The sequence below is a fragment of the Argentina silus genome (genome assembly GCF_951799395.1).
Source record: "Argentina silus genome assembly, chromosome: 1".
In the NCBI taxonomy this organism is placed as follows: Eukaryota; Metazoa; Chordata; class Actinopteri; order Argentiniformes; family Argentinidae; genus Argentina; species Argentina silus.
Window position 1 is genome coordinate 16,881,464 of NC_139655.1, and position 11,053 is coordinate 16,892,516.

Below are 11,053 nucleotides of genomic sequence, written 5' to 3' on the forward strand. Positions count from 1 at the left end.
CTCTGCAAAGACACTACTCTGATTTGTATGTGTGTGTGGTGTGTGGTGCGTATGATAGTAAAGAGGACACTTGTAAATCATAATTCACTAATTGCTTTTGCTGGCATAAAATGTTCATTCACTAACAACAACAACACTTTATCTGTGTCTTGCCTTGTTTTGCAAGATAATGACAAAGTCGGAAAAAGCAGAAACCTACTGGCACTAGCATTTGATAGAGATAAATCAAGTCTTGGATTTGGAAGACATGCCTGTCGCTCTCACTCTCTCTGAAGTGATTATTGGAAAGCACATTAGCAGTAAGCTTGACACATGGACCTAGCCTGCAGAAAGACAACTAAGCTGCTAATTTTCTTAAGGCTAGGGAATAAGTTAGATCCACGTGCCTCTAAGACTCTGTGCTACCGTTCTAACTGCCCTGCCCTGTTTCAGAGAAGGGCAAGGTGTGAGGATACTGACTGTACAGTATATCAGTTATCAGTTATTCAACCCAGTTTTTATATGAAAGGCTGGAATTTAATGCAAATTGATGAATCACTTATGTGTATTGGTGCAAAACCAAGCCTAGGGCCAAGATGTGCTTTCACTCCTGGACTGAATTCAAACCTTTAGGGAAGGACTGAATGTTTTAGTCCTTCCCTAAATGTTTAACCCAGTGTGGAAATCAGGTGTAATTTAATATTCGGTCAATATAAACTAATTGGAAGACCTGGAATTCAGCCATACATTCCAAACAAATACCCCAGCAGCCCATCTCAGTTCAGAATTTGTGACATTTATCTCTCAAGCTGAGGGAGGAATATTTATGTTTTAGATCCATCTGCTGTTAATGTATTTGGGCCTGTTTCTTAGCTGTGGGCGCTGTTGTGCAAGGCAAACATAAGCATGGCTGGGACATTCTTTTCCTTCACCTGCCAGCTGGGTAGTAACGTGGCAACATTGGTTTAACCCTCACTGTACCAATGACATGGACTAGTCTCCTTATCCATCTTCCTATCGATAATCTGAAGGGTAATATGGTCATTTGACTGTTTTAGAGTACTGTACCATGTTCCATTGAGTACTATGTTCATTTAAATATGTGATCATTTGGATGTTGCTCCATTGTAGTGAATTGCTTGCATTTGAATTATGTCTCTATACAGAATCAGTTTTTGATCAGACACCAGATACAGGATTTTTCTTTAAATCACTTTTATTGGCTCATTCAAGCCAAAGATCTGTTTTTTACTCTTTTAAAAAAACAACTGCAATTGTACATCTGGAAAAAATGAAATAGACAATATAAATTACAAACAGGCAGCACCAGAAACATATATTGATTCTTTACAGCATTTAAATAAAACAGGGAACAAAAACTTAAGTCACCAACGAAAACACAGAATGTTAAGATAGGTTACAGTGAAGGTTCTGAAGAGACAGTCGACATTCATTCATACACTATTTACAGAAAGAGATGACTCTTGTATTGTAAGGGCAGTCAATATGACTGAAGGATAAAAAAAACAAAAAACTGAAAATTCAGCAGTGTAGTGGGAGCGTACTTTGATTCAAAATAAAACTGCAGTCAAGTAGTATTACATTGTACAAATGGCTGGAATGGTTTTGGTGCTCCATAGAGTAACATTGTAATACTTCCATTGTTTAACATGTTTAACACAATTTCTGTTCTAACGAGTACTGTATCCTTTGGATATCTAATGCCATTATGTTCATGTGGAAACAAAAATATCGGTTTAAGTCACCATTTGGTCCATACAATTGGGGTTAATGGGCTCTTCTGGGTTTCCCCACCTTCATAATGAAGGCCTTGTAAAATGGAGGGCAGTGTTTACGCTGACAGTGCTGCGTGCTAGCTAAAAATCACTGTTCAACCTTGATAAAAGCTCTTGCATTAAGAAACCTATGTCTGATGGGTCTTAACATGTGGAAAAATGCTTGGTTTCTTGCAACACCTAACACGTTGGAACACGCCTCTCTCTAATAGCACTCCTTCTAAAGCTGATGTACCAACAGACCTAGAGGCCCAATTCTGCTTTTATAGAGTGATTAACAGTGATCACATTCAATAGCAGTGATGCAACACACCTGCTAATTTTCCACTGCTCCATTCACCTGTACTTAACAAACATGTCTTTGTTGTTCGGATGTCTCTTTAGCAGAGAAAACTGGAGACCTTTTGAAAACAGAGCTTTGGAAACATGGAGCTCATTCAAGTATGAGTTCTTTTGGCTTTTATGATGGCCTTGGCTCTATTGAGTCTCGCTGGGTGAGGCTTCGACTGAGAGGCATCTAAACCCCCTCATTGGCGGACCACCTCAAACAGTGTTTCAGTTCAGAAAGTCTGGAGAACAAGTGTCAAATTTTTATGACTTGTTCTCGATCTCAGCGGGGGCGATCATCATGACGGTGGTCTTCAGGGGATAGTAGCGGCCCCGCCATGTCTTCCAGAAGACCCCCTGCTTCCTCTGATGCCTCTGCTGTGGTGGGGGGCTCTGGAAGTATCTGCCATTCAGGTTGGAGCGGCCACAATTGCTGAACCACCAACCACCTAGAGAGAGAAGGTCAACATTGTGGTTAGATCAGCATCAATGTCACAGTTGGACTTTTCATCCACGCTGGAGTTTGAATCTTTGGGATTCAACCAATAGTATCTGAGGCTTGAGGGTGGCAATGGGAGACGTACCGGAGAGGTGTTTGGCACAGTTGGTGTCACTCTTCTGGTCGTTGTCTTGGTCACGGGTGGAGAAGGGCAGGCCGGAGGCGTCAGTAGCCAGAGCGGTCTCCAGGTTTCCGGTGGAGGTCTCCTGGATGTGGAGGGCATAGTTAGTCTCCTCCCCGCCCAGACGGAAGGGATAGCGGATAGATTCGGCCTCATCCCTCCAGTCAGAAAACTGAATTTTGAGGATGTAGTCGGCATCTTTGACCACAGAATAGATCTTCTCCAGACCCAGCCAGAACTCACCTAGAGAGAAAGAGGAAGACATTCACAAGGGTTAAAACTCTCTGCGGTGGAATGTGCGTCTATCTGTGTCTTAATTAAGAAAAGTCTAAATAAACTGGGCCTGGTAATCTCTTGATTGAATTTCAAGGGAAAAAAACCAGGTGGTTTGGTTGCTTCTGGTGCCCAAATCCACCAATGACATTCAACCTGGAGATTAGACAGTGTTTCTGCTAAACCTATCCTATGAGGATCTACCTTATCTCTCTTGACATCTAAAATCCTGCATTAGTGTTGGTATCACCCCTTGTTAATCAAACTGTACTGATGGGGGATTTTGGCTCAAGTGCTCTGTACTGTTCTATTCACTACTGTACCTGTGGGTGGTACTACTGTGTGAACTCCGGGGTGACCCCTCTAGCTAGCTCCAAAGGAATTCAGTGAGGGATATGAGAAAAGACAACAGAGGATATATTTACCATTCAGACTACCAAAGCCGCTCTGGTAGGCCTGCCATAGCTGGTCAAAGTCCACCGAGCCATCCTGGCGCCTCTGAATCACGGTCCAGCCCCCTTCTGTACAGAAGAGAGAAAGGGAGAGCAAAGGGATTAGTCATGACCATGATCACTTCAATCAGGCAACTGTCATACGTGCAATGATGTTTTTGTAAGATACAGAGTCTCTATAGAGTGATCAGGACCTTTAGAGGCTTTGAGGTATTCTTGTACTTCAACTTTATGATTGATTGTGGGACTAGTTAGTGATTGTTCATTAAGCCTTGTGAATAGAACACAAGGGCACCACCCTGGCTAGCTCCACTTACCAGCTGTCATTTCGCAGAACACTTCAAAGGGTTGGGAGTTCAATGGTTCAATGGTGTACACTCCGCTTGCTGTCTCACCTCTTAGGAACAACTCGTGGCAGTCTGAGGCCATCTCTGAAAGAACAAAAGACAGAAACTACACAGTTAACACAAACAGTTCTTTCACACCTCATATCTCAGCCAGTCAGTCAGTAAATGTTCAAGGTCTGTGACCTAACAGTGCTTTGGCCTTTCCCCCTACTCTGGCACATATACCATTTAGAAATGACTCATTCAACAGTGGTCTCCAAAACAAATACTCCGTTTTTTGTATTTGATCTCGAGTGCCTTGAACTTCAAACTGTTGAGGTAGGTAACAGCCAACATGGATCTTGTTTGTGAGCTATGGGGCAAAAGTCCATTTAGCCTCTTTGCCCACTTCACTTATTATCAACAGAGAGATTTCTCACCTCAGTTTATAAAAGTGGGGGTGGGGTGGGTCCGTAGCACAAGTAGTTAAAACCAATGATAAAAACAATGTCTATTCAGTCTGACAATTACGGTTTAGAAAACATTCATGAAGTGCCAATGTAAAACATTTACATTCATCTCTTATAATTAGGCCAGACTCAGTTTGGGATCCGATTTGTTTCTCTATTGTTGCTTTGCACCTCTATGAATGCTGAATGTTGGCAAAAAAAGGGCTTAATTGTGAAGTCATCTTATCGGTAGCTCAACCTAACAAAGATAAGTAAATGCCTACAAAAGAGGGCTCCTTGCTTAGTAGTAAACATGACCTTTCTCCCAGTTCCCAAGCAGCTCCACCCAACCCCCCCCCCCCCCCCAGCTGCCCGGGCTATTGATTACACACAAGTCTCCTCGCATTCCTCTACCCCCCTCATATCCCCCTCTCCTGTTTGTCACACCTCCCTCACGTGCACAGCAGCCAGTCAGTGACGTCGGCATGCATGGCCACTGCATGCTCAGGCAGTGTCCAGAGAATGGTGAGTGAATGCTGTTGCTATAAGGCACATACATAGCATCAGAGCAGCATGTGATTTAATCATCTTAATTGAATTAGGGTCAATCAATGTTATTCTTAGATTTGATTGATATTGGTCTTTCTTGGTTTCTACTTGTTTTCAAGCACTGACTTGAAAGCTGACCACAAGACCAAAATACAGCACTCCTCCGGAATGACCCTGCGCCTGGAGGCATGAAGTCTATTGATTAGTGGAGGGTGGTTGTGGTCTGCCTTGGGGTCAGAGGTTCTCCTCAACTTTGGCACACTTCTCATTTCATCTGCTGGAATGGGGGAGAGGGGGAAGGAAAGGAGGGATGTCTGACTCCCTGACAGATCTGGGGGAAAGGTTGTGCATTCTTGAGGGATGTACTAGTGTTGGTTTTATGTGAAGGAGTAAAGAAGGGGAGGGTTGGAAGGAGCGACAAGGCAGCGTCTTCAAAACAACAAAGGATGTGTGTACAAAGTTCACCCATCGAAATTAGACCACCTCCCTATCTTTTAGTTCTTTTCTTTCATGTATTTTTCTGGCTCGAGCCCAGAGAACATAATCTGAGGAACACCCCCACCCCCCAGATTTGCGAGTAATCCCTCTGTGCTGGGGCTCTATTGTGACCCTGATTTAACACTGTCCGAGACTGCTGAACTCTCCCCTATTTGGAGCCCAGCCAGGGGGTTTGTTTCTTTTACAGCATTCCTCAAATCCTGCTGATGTCAGAACTTGCTGTAAGAGGTCTTTTTGTGTTCTGTTGTGTGACTGCTCGGTTCCCTCATCTCATGGCTCTGGGCTACGAGTTCACCTTTCACCTAATTGTCTATACACTGCTATCAAGACATACATTTGGTGAAATTGTGTAAAAATACACTCTTACTATAGAAGTTCTCTTGCTTGCAATTGAGGGGAAATATTTAACCTTTTCTTTTTAAAAGGGTTTTACATATGTAATCTATATTGAAAATGTATTTAGCAAACACTTTTAGAATAATTTCTCAATCAACTAAGTAGGTCTGACACATCCTAGTGGCCTGGTTAGCATTGGTCTTCAATAAAGAGTGAACAAATTAATGATTGTGTTTCAGGATAGATGAAATTCATTCACTTCCTCAATGCTGACTTTTAACTCTGTGACCCCTCTGTTGAGGACTAAACAGGAACGTGCCTTCAGTTCATTGTTTCATTGGCAGAAACAGTGTCTGAACTTTTCCCTAGTTGGCTGCCATCCAATTCTATACAGCCCTGAAAGCAAGCATTATGAGTAAGCCACTGTAGGCCTAATTCAGATGAGAACAGCTGCCTAGCGTGGGTGTAAATTGAGGACACAACTAGCTTTCAGAATCAGTATTTGTGATGACTGACTGAGTCAAACTACCATATAATGCATGTCTGATTTCCATTTATCTGCGAGCTTTCCCTGTCCTAGTGTGGGTATTTGTGATTCGTATGAGCCCATCGCCAATTTTTTTTGCCTAACATGCAATTCAATTGTACTCATGGATGGATTCCAATGGATCCACGAAGTAGGGGCATGGGCTACGGTGTTTCAATCTCAACCTTTTTCGCGCTACTATGCAAATGATTTCAGAGCATTAATTTCTTCACATCATGCAAGTAGTCTACTCATGTCAGCCTTTATTGTGATTTAAGTTTCTTGCTGTCCATTCAAAGCAGGTGGCATATGGCTGGCGTCAGTCTTTGTCTGGGCATCTTAAATCAATGTAATTAAGGGATTTGACACGAAACTTGGCTTTACTTACCGATGGGTGAGTCGCGCTGCTCGACGCTGCCATTTTGAATGGTGTCATCTGCTTTACGCCTAAAAGCCGGTCTCTCTTTTGTCAACTGAATCTAAGAAAGCAAAGAACGTCATTAGGCCAGTTTACTGTACATGAATAAATATTTTATGCACGTATTAATATTTGACAGAATGTTTCTATATAGGCCTACCTGGTTTTGAAGGGTCCTGATGCGCACGTTTTGCTTGTCCAGCTTTTCTTGCTGGAGTTGGATTCTTTCGACCAGGCCATCAATACGTTTGTTCTGAGCTTCCAGCATCCACTGAAATAAAACAAGATACCCTATTGTACTGTATTGTTTTTTTCCTTATGGGCTGATTTTAAAGTAGCCTCAGCCTGTGACTATATTGTCCAATGACACCTGTGACAAACATTTTAAATAGGTCTACTGGTTAATACTTAACGCATTTTGTGCCAACTTTGTGCTTGCATTTTTAATTGAAGTTAGTCATTTCACCCCATAGGCCTATGTACGTGCACATTTCCAAATGCAAATTGTATTTGTCTTTTCCAGTTATAACTGCGAGGGATTTTTCCATCCCATTTTAGAAGCACAAGCACAGCTGATGAAGTTAAAAAAAACGTTTCTCCCAACATGTCAATCATGGTCCTGATTTCGAAATATCACAGCTCTAAAAATGATTCACATTCTCGAACTGATGCATGCAGTTCCTTTGTCTGGCAACGTTTAGCGTTTGCTTTGCACGTACTGCACGCAATGCACGCTCGTTAACACACCTACCAGCGGTGCCTTCTGTACATTGCTGTTCAGGCCTTTTGAGTCTATGGAAATAACCCCAAGCCAAATGTTCTTGTCCATCAAAATGTGTTTCATCCCTCAGTTGTTTTTCAGGACACTTAAGGTAGGCTTATCAAATGAGCCCTTTGTTGAAGAAGGCCTATGATAAGGGTTGTTGAATGTTGTAGCCTACTTTATACTTGGAGAGATAGCTAATGTTAATCAATGAGGATATCCTGTGGTGTTTTGTCATGTTAACAGCAGGCAGTAAACAGGCTACTTACTTCATGCTCACAAAATGCTCAAAGTATCAAAGAAGGCTCAGAGGTATATTGTTTATCCTTACCTGGATGATGCGAGCATCGCTGTAGTTGCCGTTGCCCATGCCAGGCAGCCCCTCTCCCTGCAGCATGCCGTCCACCTTCTCCTCCAGCCGGCTCATTCTGTCGCCCACCTTCTTCCTCTCCTGCTGCATCTCCTCTGCCTTCTCTCTCAGCTCGGCCGTCACGTTGAGCACCTGTACCTCTCTGTCATCTAGCCCCTGGACTCTGGCCTTCAGCGCCTCGCCCTCCGCCTGCAGCTTCTGGCTCTCCTTGCCCAGCTCGGCCACTGTGCCGTTAAAGGTCTTCAGCTTGGCTGTGATGTCCCTCATCTGGCCCTTGGTCTTGTCCACATGCTCCTTGAGCCCCTGGCCCAGCTGCAACAAGCCGTGGGCGATCACGTTCACGTCGTCCCATGCTGCATACTGCACCCTCTTCTCCTTCCCGCTGTTGGCTGGCCCTCCTTTTCTCTCAAAGGGGAAGCCAGTGGCCATCAGGATGGCCAGGCACAGTGTCAGGGTTGCTAGTGTTACCTTCATTGTTGCTTGATTGTTGGTTCTTAGGTTCTTTTATTGTCAAGTGGTTGCAGAAGCACGCTAGATTGTGCACCCTCTTTTTCCAGTTGGTTCCAAGAGCTCAGCTCCTTCCTTGGTGTGCAGAGCACTTCTGTTTTATACTTTCAGAGCCCTCAACTCCAGCTGGTCGACCGCTCTGATTGGCTTGCTGAGCAGAGGGGGAGTGGAGTTCCTCTCGGGTTTCTCTCTTCTCTGTTAACTCTTTATGTCAGAGGCTTGGGAGGAGGGACATGATGTAACAATGGAACCAGTTTCCATCATTACCTATAGAATACAGCTAGAGAGTGATTGTATTTCCATTGACACACACACACAGCTGTATGATAAAAGAAAGCGTTGTGTAAACTCAAGAGAGTCACTAACACCAAAAGTCAGTTTCCTGATATGGATTTTCAGCAAATCAACAGTGTTGGGGAGTAGTGCCACTACATGTAGTTCAACTATCAGTTGGACTGCATTTTGCAGTAGCATGGTGGTAGAAATTTAAATCCTAGTAGTATTTCCAGTAATTACTTAATTAATAAAATAAATGTTTTGCCATGTAGCAGTTTAATAAGGTACTGTCACTACTTAGTACATTTTTCCAAAAAAGCCCTTGAACTTAAAATGTCCCTACTATTTCTTCCTTCACTGCCTCTGGTCTCCCCACTTTGCTTCACCTCATCAGTTTTTCATCTCTGTCAGTGATTTCAGAGAGTTTCAGTTGCACGCTTTCTGTCACATGGACTGGTCATCTTTCAGTGACTGTTGTGTGTTGGATGAAGTAGTTTTGATGTAGTTGAACTACTTTTTCAAAGCAGCTTTACATGGGTATAGGTTTGATTTTATATGTGGGGGGGGGGGGGGGGGGGGCACTTTGCTTGGTATCTGGGGGACATCGCCCCTGATTTTTCTTTTTTGCAATTTGAATCGTATTTCCTGCATTTCTACACAATGTAACAGGACTCATGGCACCTCTAGTAGGTCATATAGAGGACAGCAAAAACAATGTAAAAATTGTGTAATTTTTTATCAGAGATGAAAAGTAAGAGTTCTATATATAGGTACATTACAATAACATTGATAATGCATAGCACTAGAACAGAGTTATGTCAACTATCAATAAGGTAGTATTTAATTTAAGATTTCATTTGGAATGGCCTCTTTTCAATGTCCAGAATGTAATTGAGTATTAAATTAGCTTACACATACATAGAATACATGACTTTAGATAATTGAAATAAGTGAGTTGATGGAAGGTTATTTTTCAATACACAGTGACATGCACAGCTGTGTAATAAAAGATTCACTTTGTGTCAATACACTTTACAATGTCCCAATGAACATGATGTAACATCGAGGCCATGCTCGAAAGTTCATACTGCGACCTATTTAGTAGGCGTTTTCAGTATGCAACGTTTTTTGTAATACTCAACATTTTGTATACTCAAAATGCCAGGTTGGCATACTAGATTCGCCTTTCCATGTAGAATAAATTCACTGCACACTATTCAGGAAATACTTTTTTCAGATTTTAGGCCCACATTCAATGAAGCAGGTAGAGGAGACGGGCATGTAGTGAAAGTTCACCTATTACCGTGAACCAGGTTGGTATATTAGAAGAGTGGCGCTAATGAAGGGATACATTTTCTGTTGGCTAACGCTTAAGGACTCAAATAGTTCCTTCACGCAAACCTATGGAGCAAGTTGCCAGGCAACCGTTTGCTTGCTTGGGTAGCCAGTCTGAGAAATATTGCTAGTTTAGATTATACTTTTCGAACTGAATAGATAATGTAATTTCAGCTGTTAAAACATCATAGCTATACTAAAAGTTGTGTGGTTAAACCAATTCAAGAGAGATATTTTCCAAATGTGTGTTAATTTTATTGCTTTACTAGTAGCCATTACGTTTTGGGGCTGAAACTGCCTTTTTTCGTCCGCCATTTTTCGCCGTCTGAAGTATTGTTAGCCCCACCCACTTACATATGTTAGTCCAATAAAAAGTTTAAATAAAGTCAGTATTGGGTAAATCAGGAAGACATTCTTGAAACTATTTGAAGCCTCCATTTAATTGGCGCCACTCTTCTAATGTTCCACATTGTCGTGAACAACATGGTTGACCGACAGATGACGATTTCTTTTTTAGATGATTAGATTCAACTTTATTGTCATTGTGCAGAGTACAAGTACAGAGACAACGAAATGCAGTTAGCGTCTAACCAGAAGTGCAAAATAGCAGAAAGTGCAATGAACAGTATTTACAGGTAGTGCAATATATGATCAGTAGTAGTGCAGTATAATATAGTATAATATAAGCAGTATAATATAGCAGTGCAGTATAGCAGTATATGAGTAACAGTAGCATTATAGCAGAATAAATAGTTACAGTATGAGCAGTGTAGCAGCATATGAGCTGTATGGGTAATGCAGTCTAGCAGTATATATGTATTAACAGTAACATGAGGTAGATGCAGAATAAATATAAATATGGAATGCCGTATAAACATGCCGTATTGAGGTGTAGTATGTTCAAATGTGTGCTTGCTGAATACATTTCACTAAACAGTAGGCTCTAAATAGTATGTAGTACTATAGTTAGTATGCAGTATATACTTTAAGTAATCAGTAGGCAGTATGAACTTTTGGACATGCCCAGAAAGTGTTCTTACGTTTTTTTTTTTTGCTTTATGTGTAGTAACTTGACAAGCTATTTAATGTATTCTTAGCAGTACAGACACTGTAACTGACCTTTCGTGTAAACATCTTCCCTTTGCTACTAAAATATGCGCTTACTTGTGTCTTCTATGACGTAAAGTTCAACTGGTCCTCTGAATCAAGTACTTTGAACCACATATCATGATACACAAGCACTGTATATATTA

General features: G+C 41.9%; 1 protein-coding gene across 1 annotated transcript; it reads right to left on the reverse strand.

Annotated features, from left to right (window-relative positions):
• Positions 1–1,256: 1,256 nt before the first annotated feature.
• On the reverse strand, positions 1,257–8,242 carry angptl4 (angiopoietin-like 4). Its single transcript, XM_083667610.1, has 7 exons — positions 7,644–8,242; positions 6,710–6,820; positions 6,520–6,610; positions 3,765–3,878; positions 3,421–3,516; positions 2,687–2,965; positions 1,257–2,551 (listed from the first exon to the last, which is right to left on the reverse strand). The coding sequence occupies exons 1-7, from the start codon at positions 8,154–8,156 to the stop codon at positions 2,367–2,369; spliced, it is 1,389 nt and encodes a 462-aa protein (XP_083523736.1). The 5' UTR covers positions 8,157–8,242; the 3' UTR covers positions 1,257–2,366.
• Between the last annotated feature and the right edge of the window lie 2,811 nt (positions 8,243–11,053).

Coding starts and splice junctions, on each gene's coding strand:
- angptl4 (XM_083667610.1), bottom strand. CDS start 8,156: ATGAAGGTAACACTAGCAACCCTGACACTGTGCCTGGCCATCCTGATG. Junction 6,821..7,643: donor GCGATGCTCGCATCATCCAG/GTAAGGATAAAC, acceptor GTTTTATTTCAG/TGGATGCTGGAAGCTCAGAA. Junction 3,879..6,519: donor GCAGCGCGACTCACCCATCG/GTAAGTAAAGCC, acceptor TTGTTCTTTCAG/AGATGGCCTCAGACTGCCAC.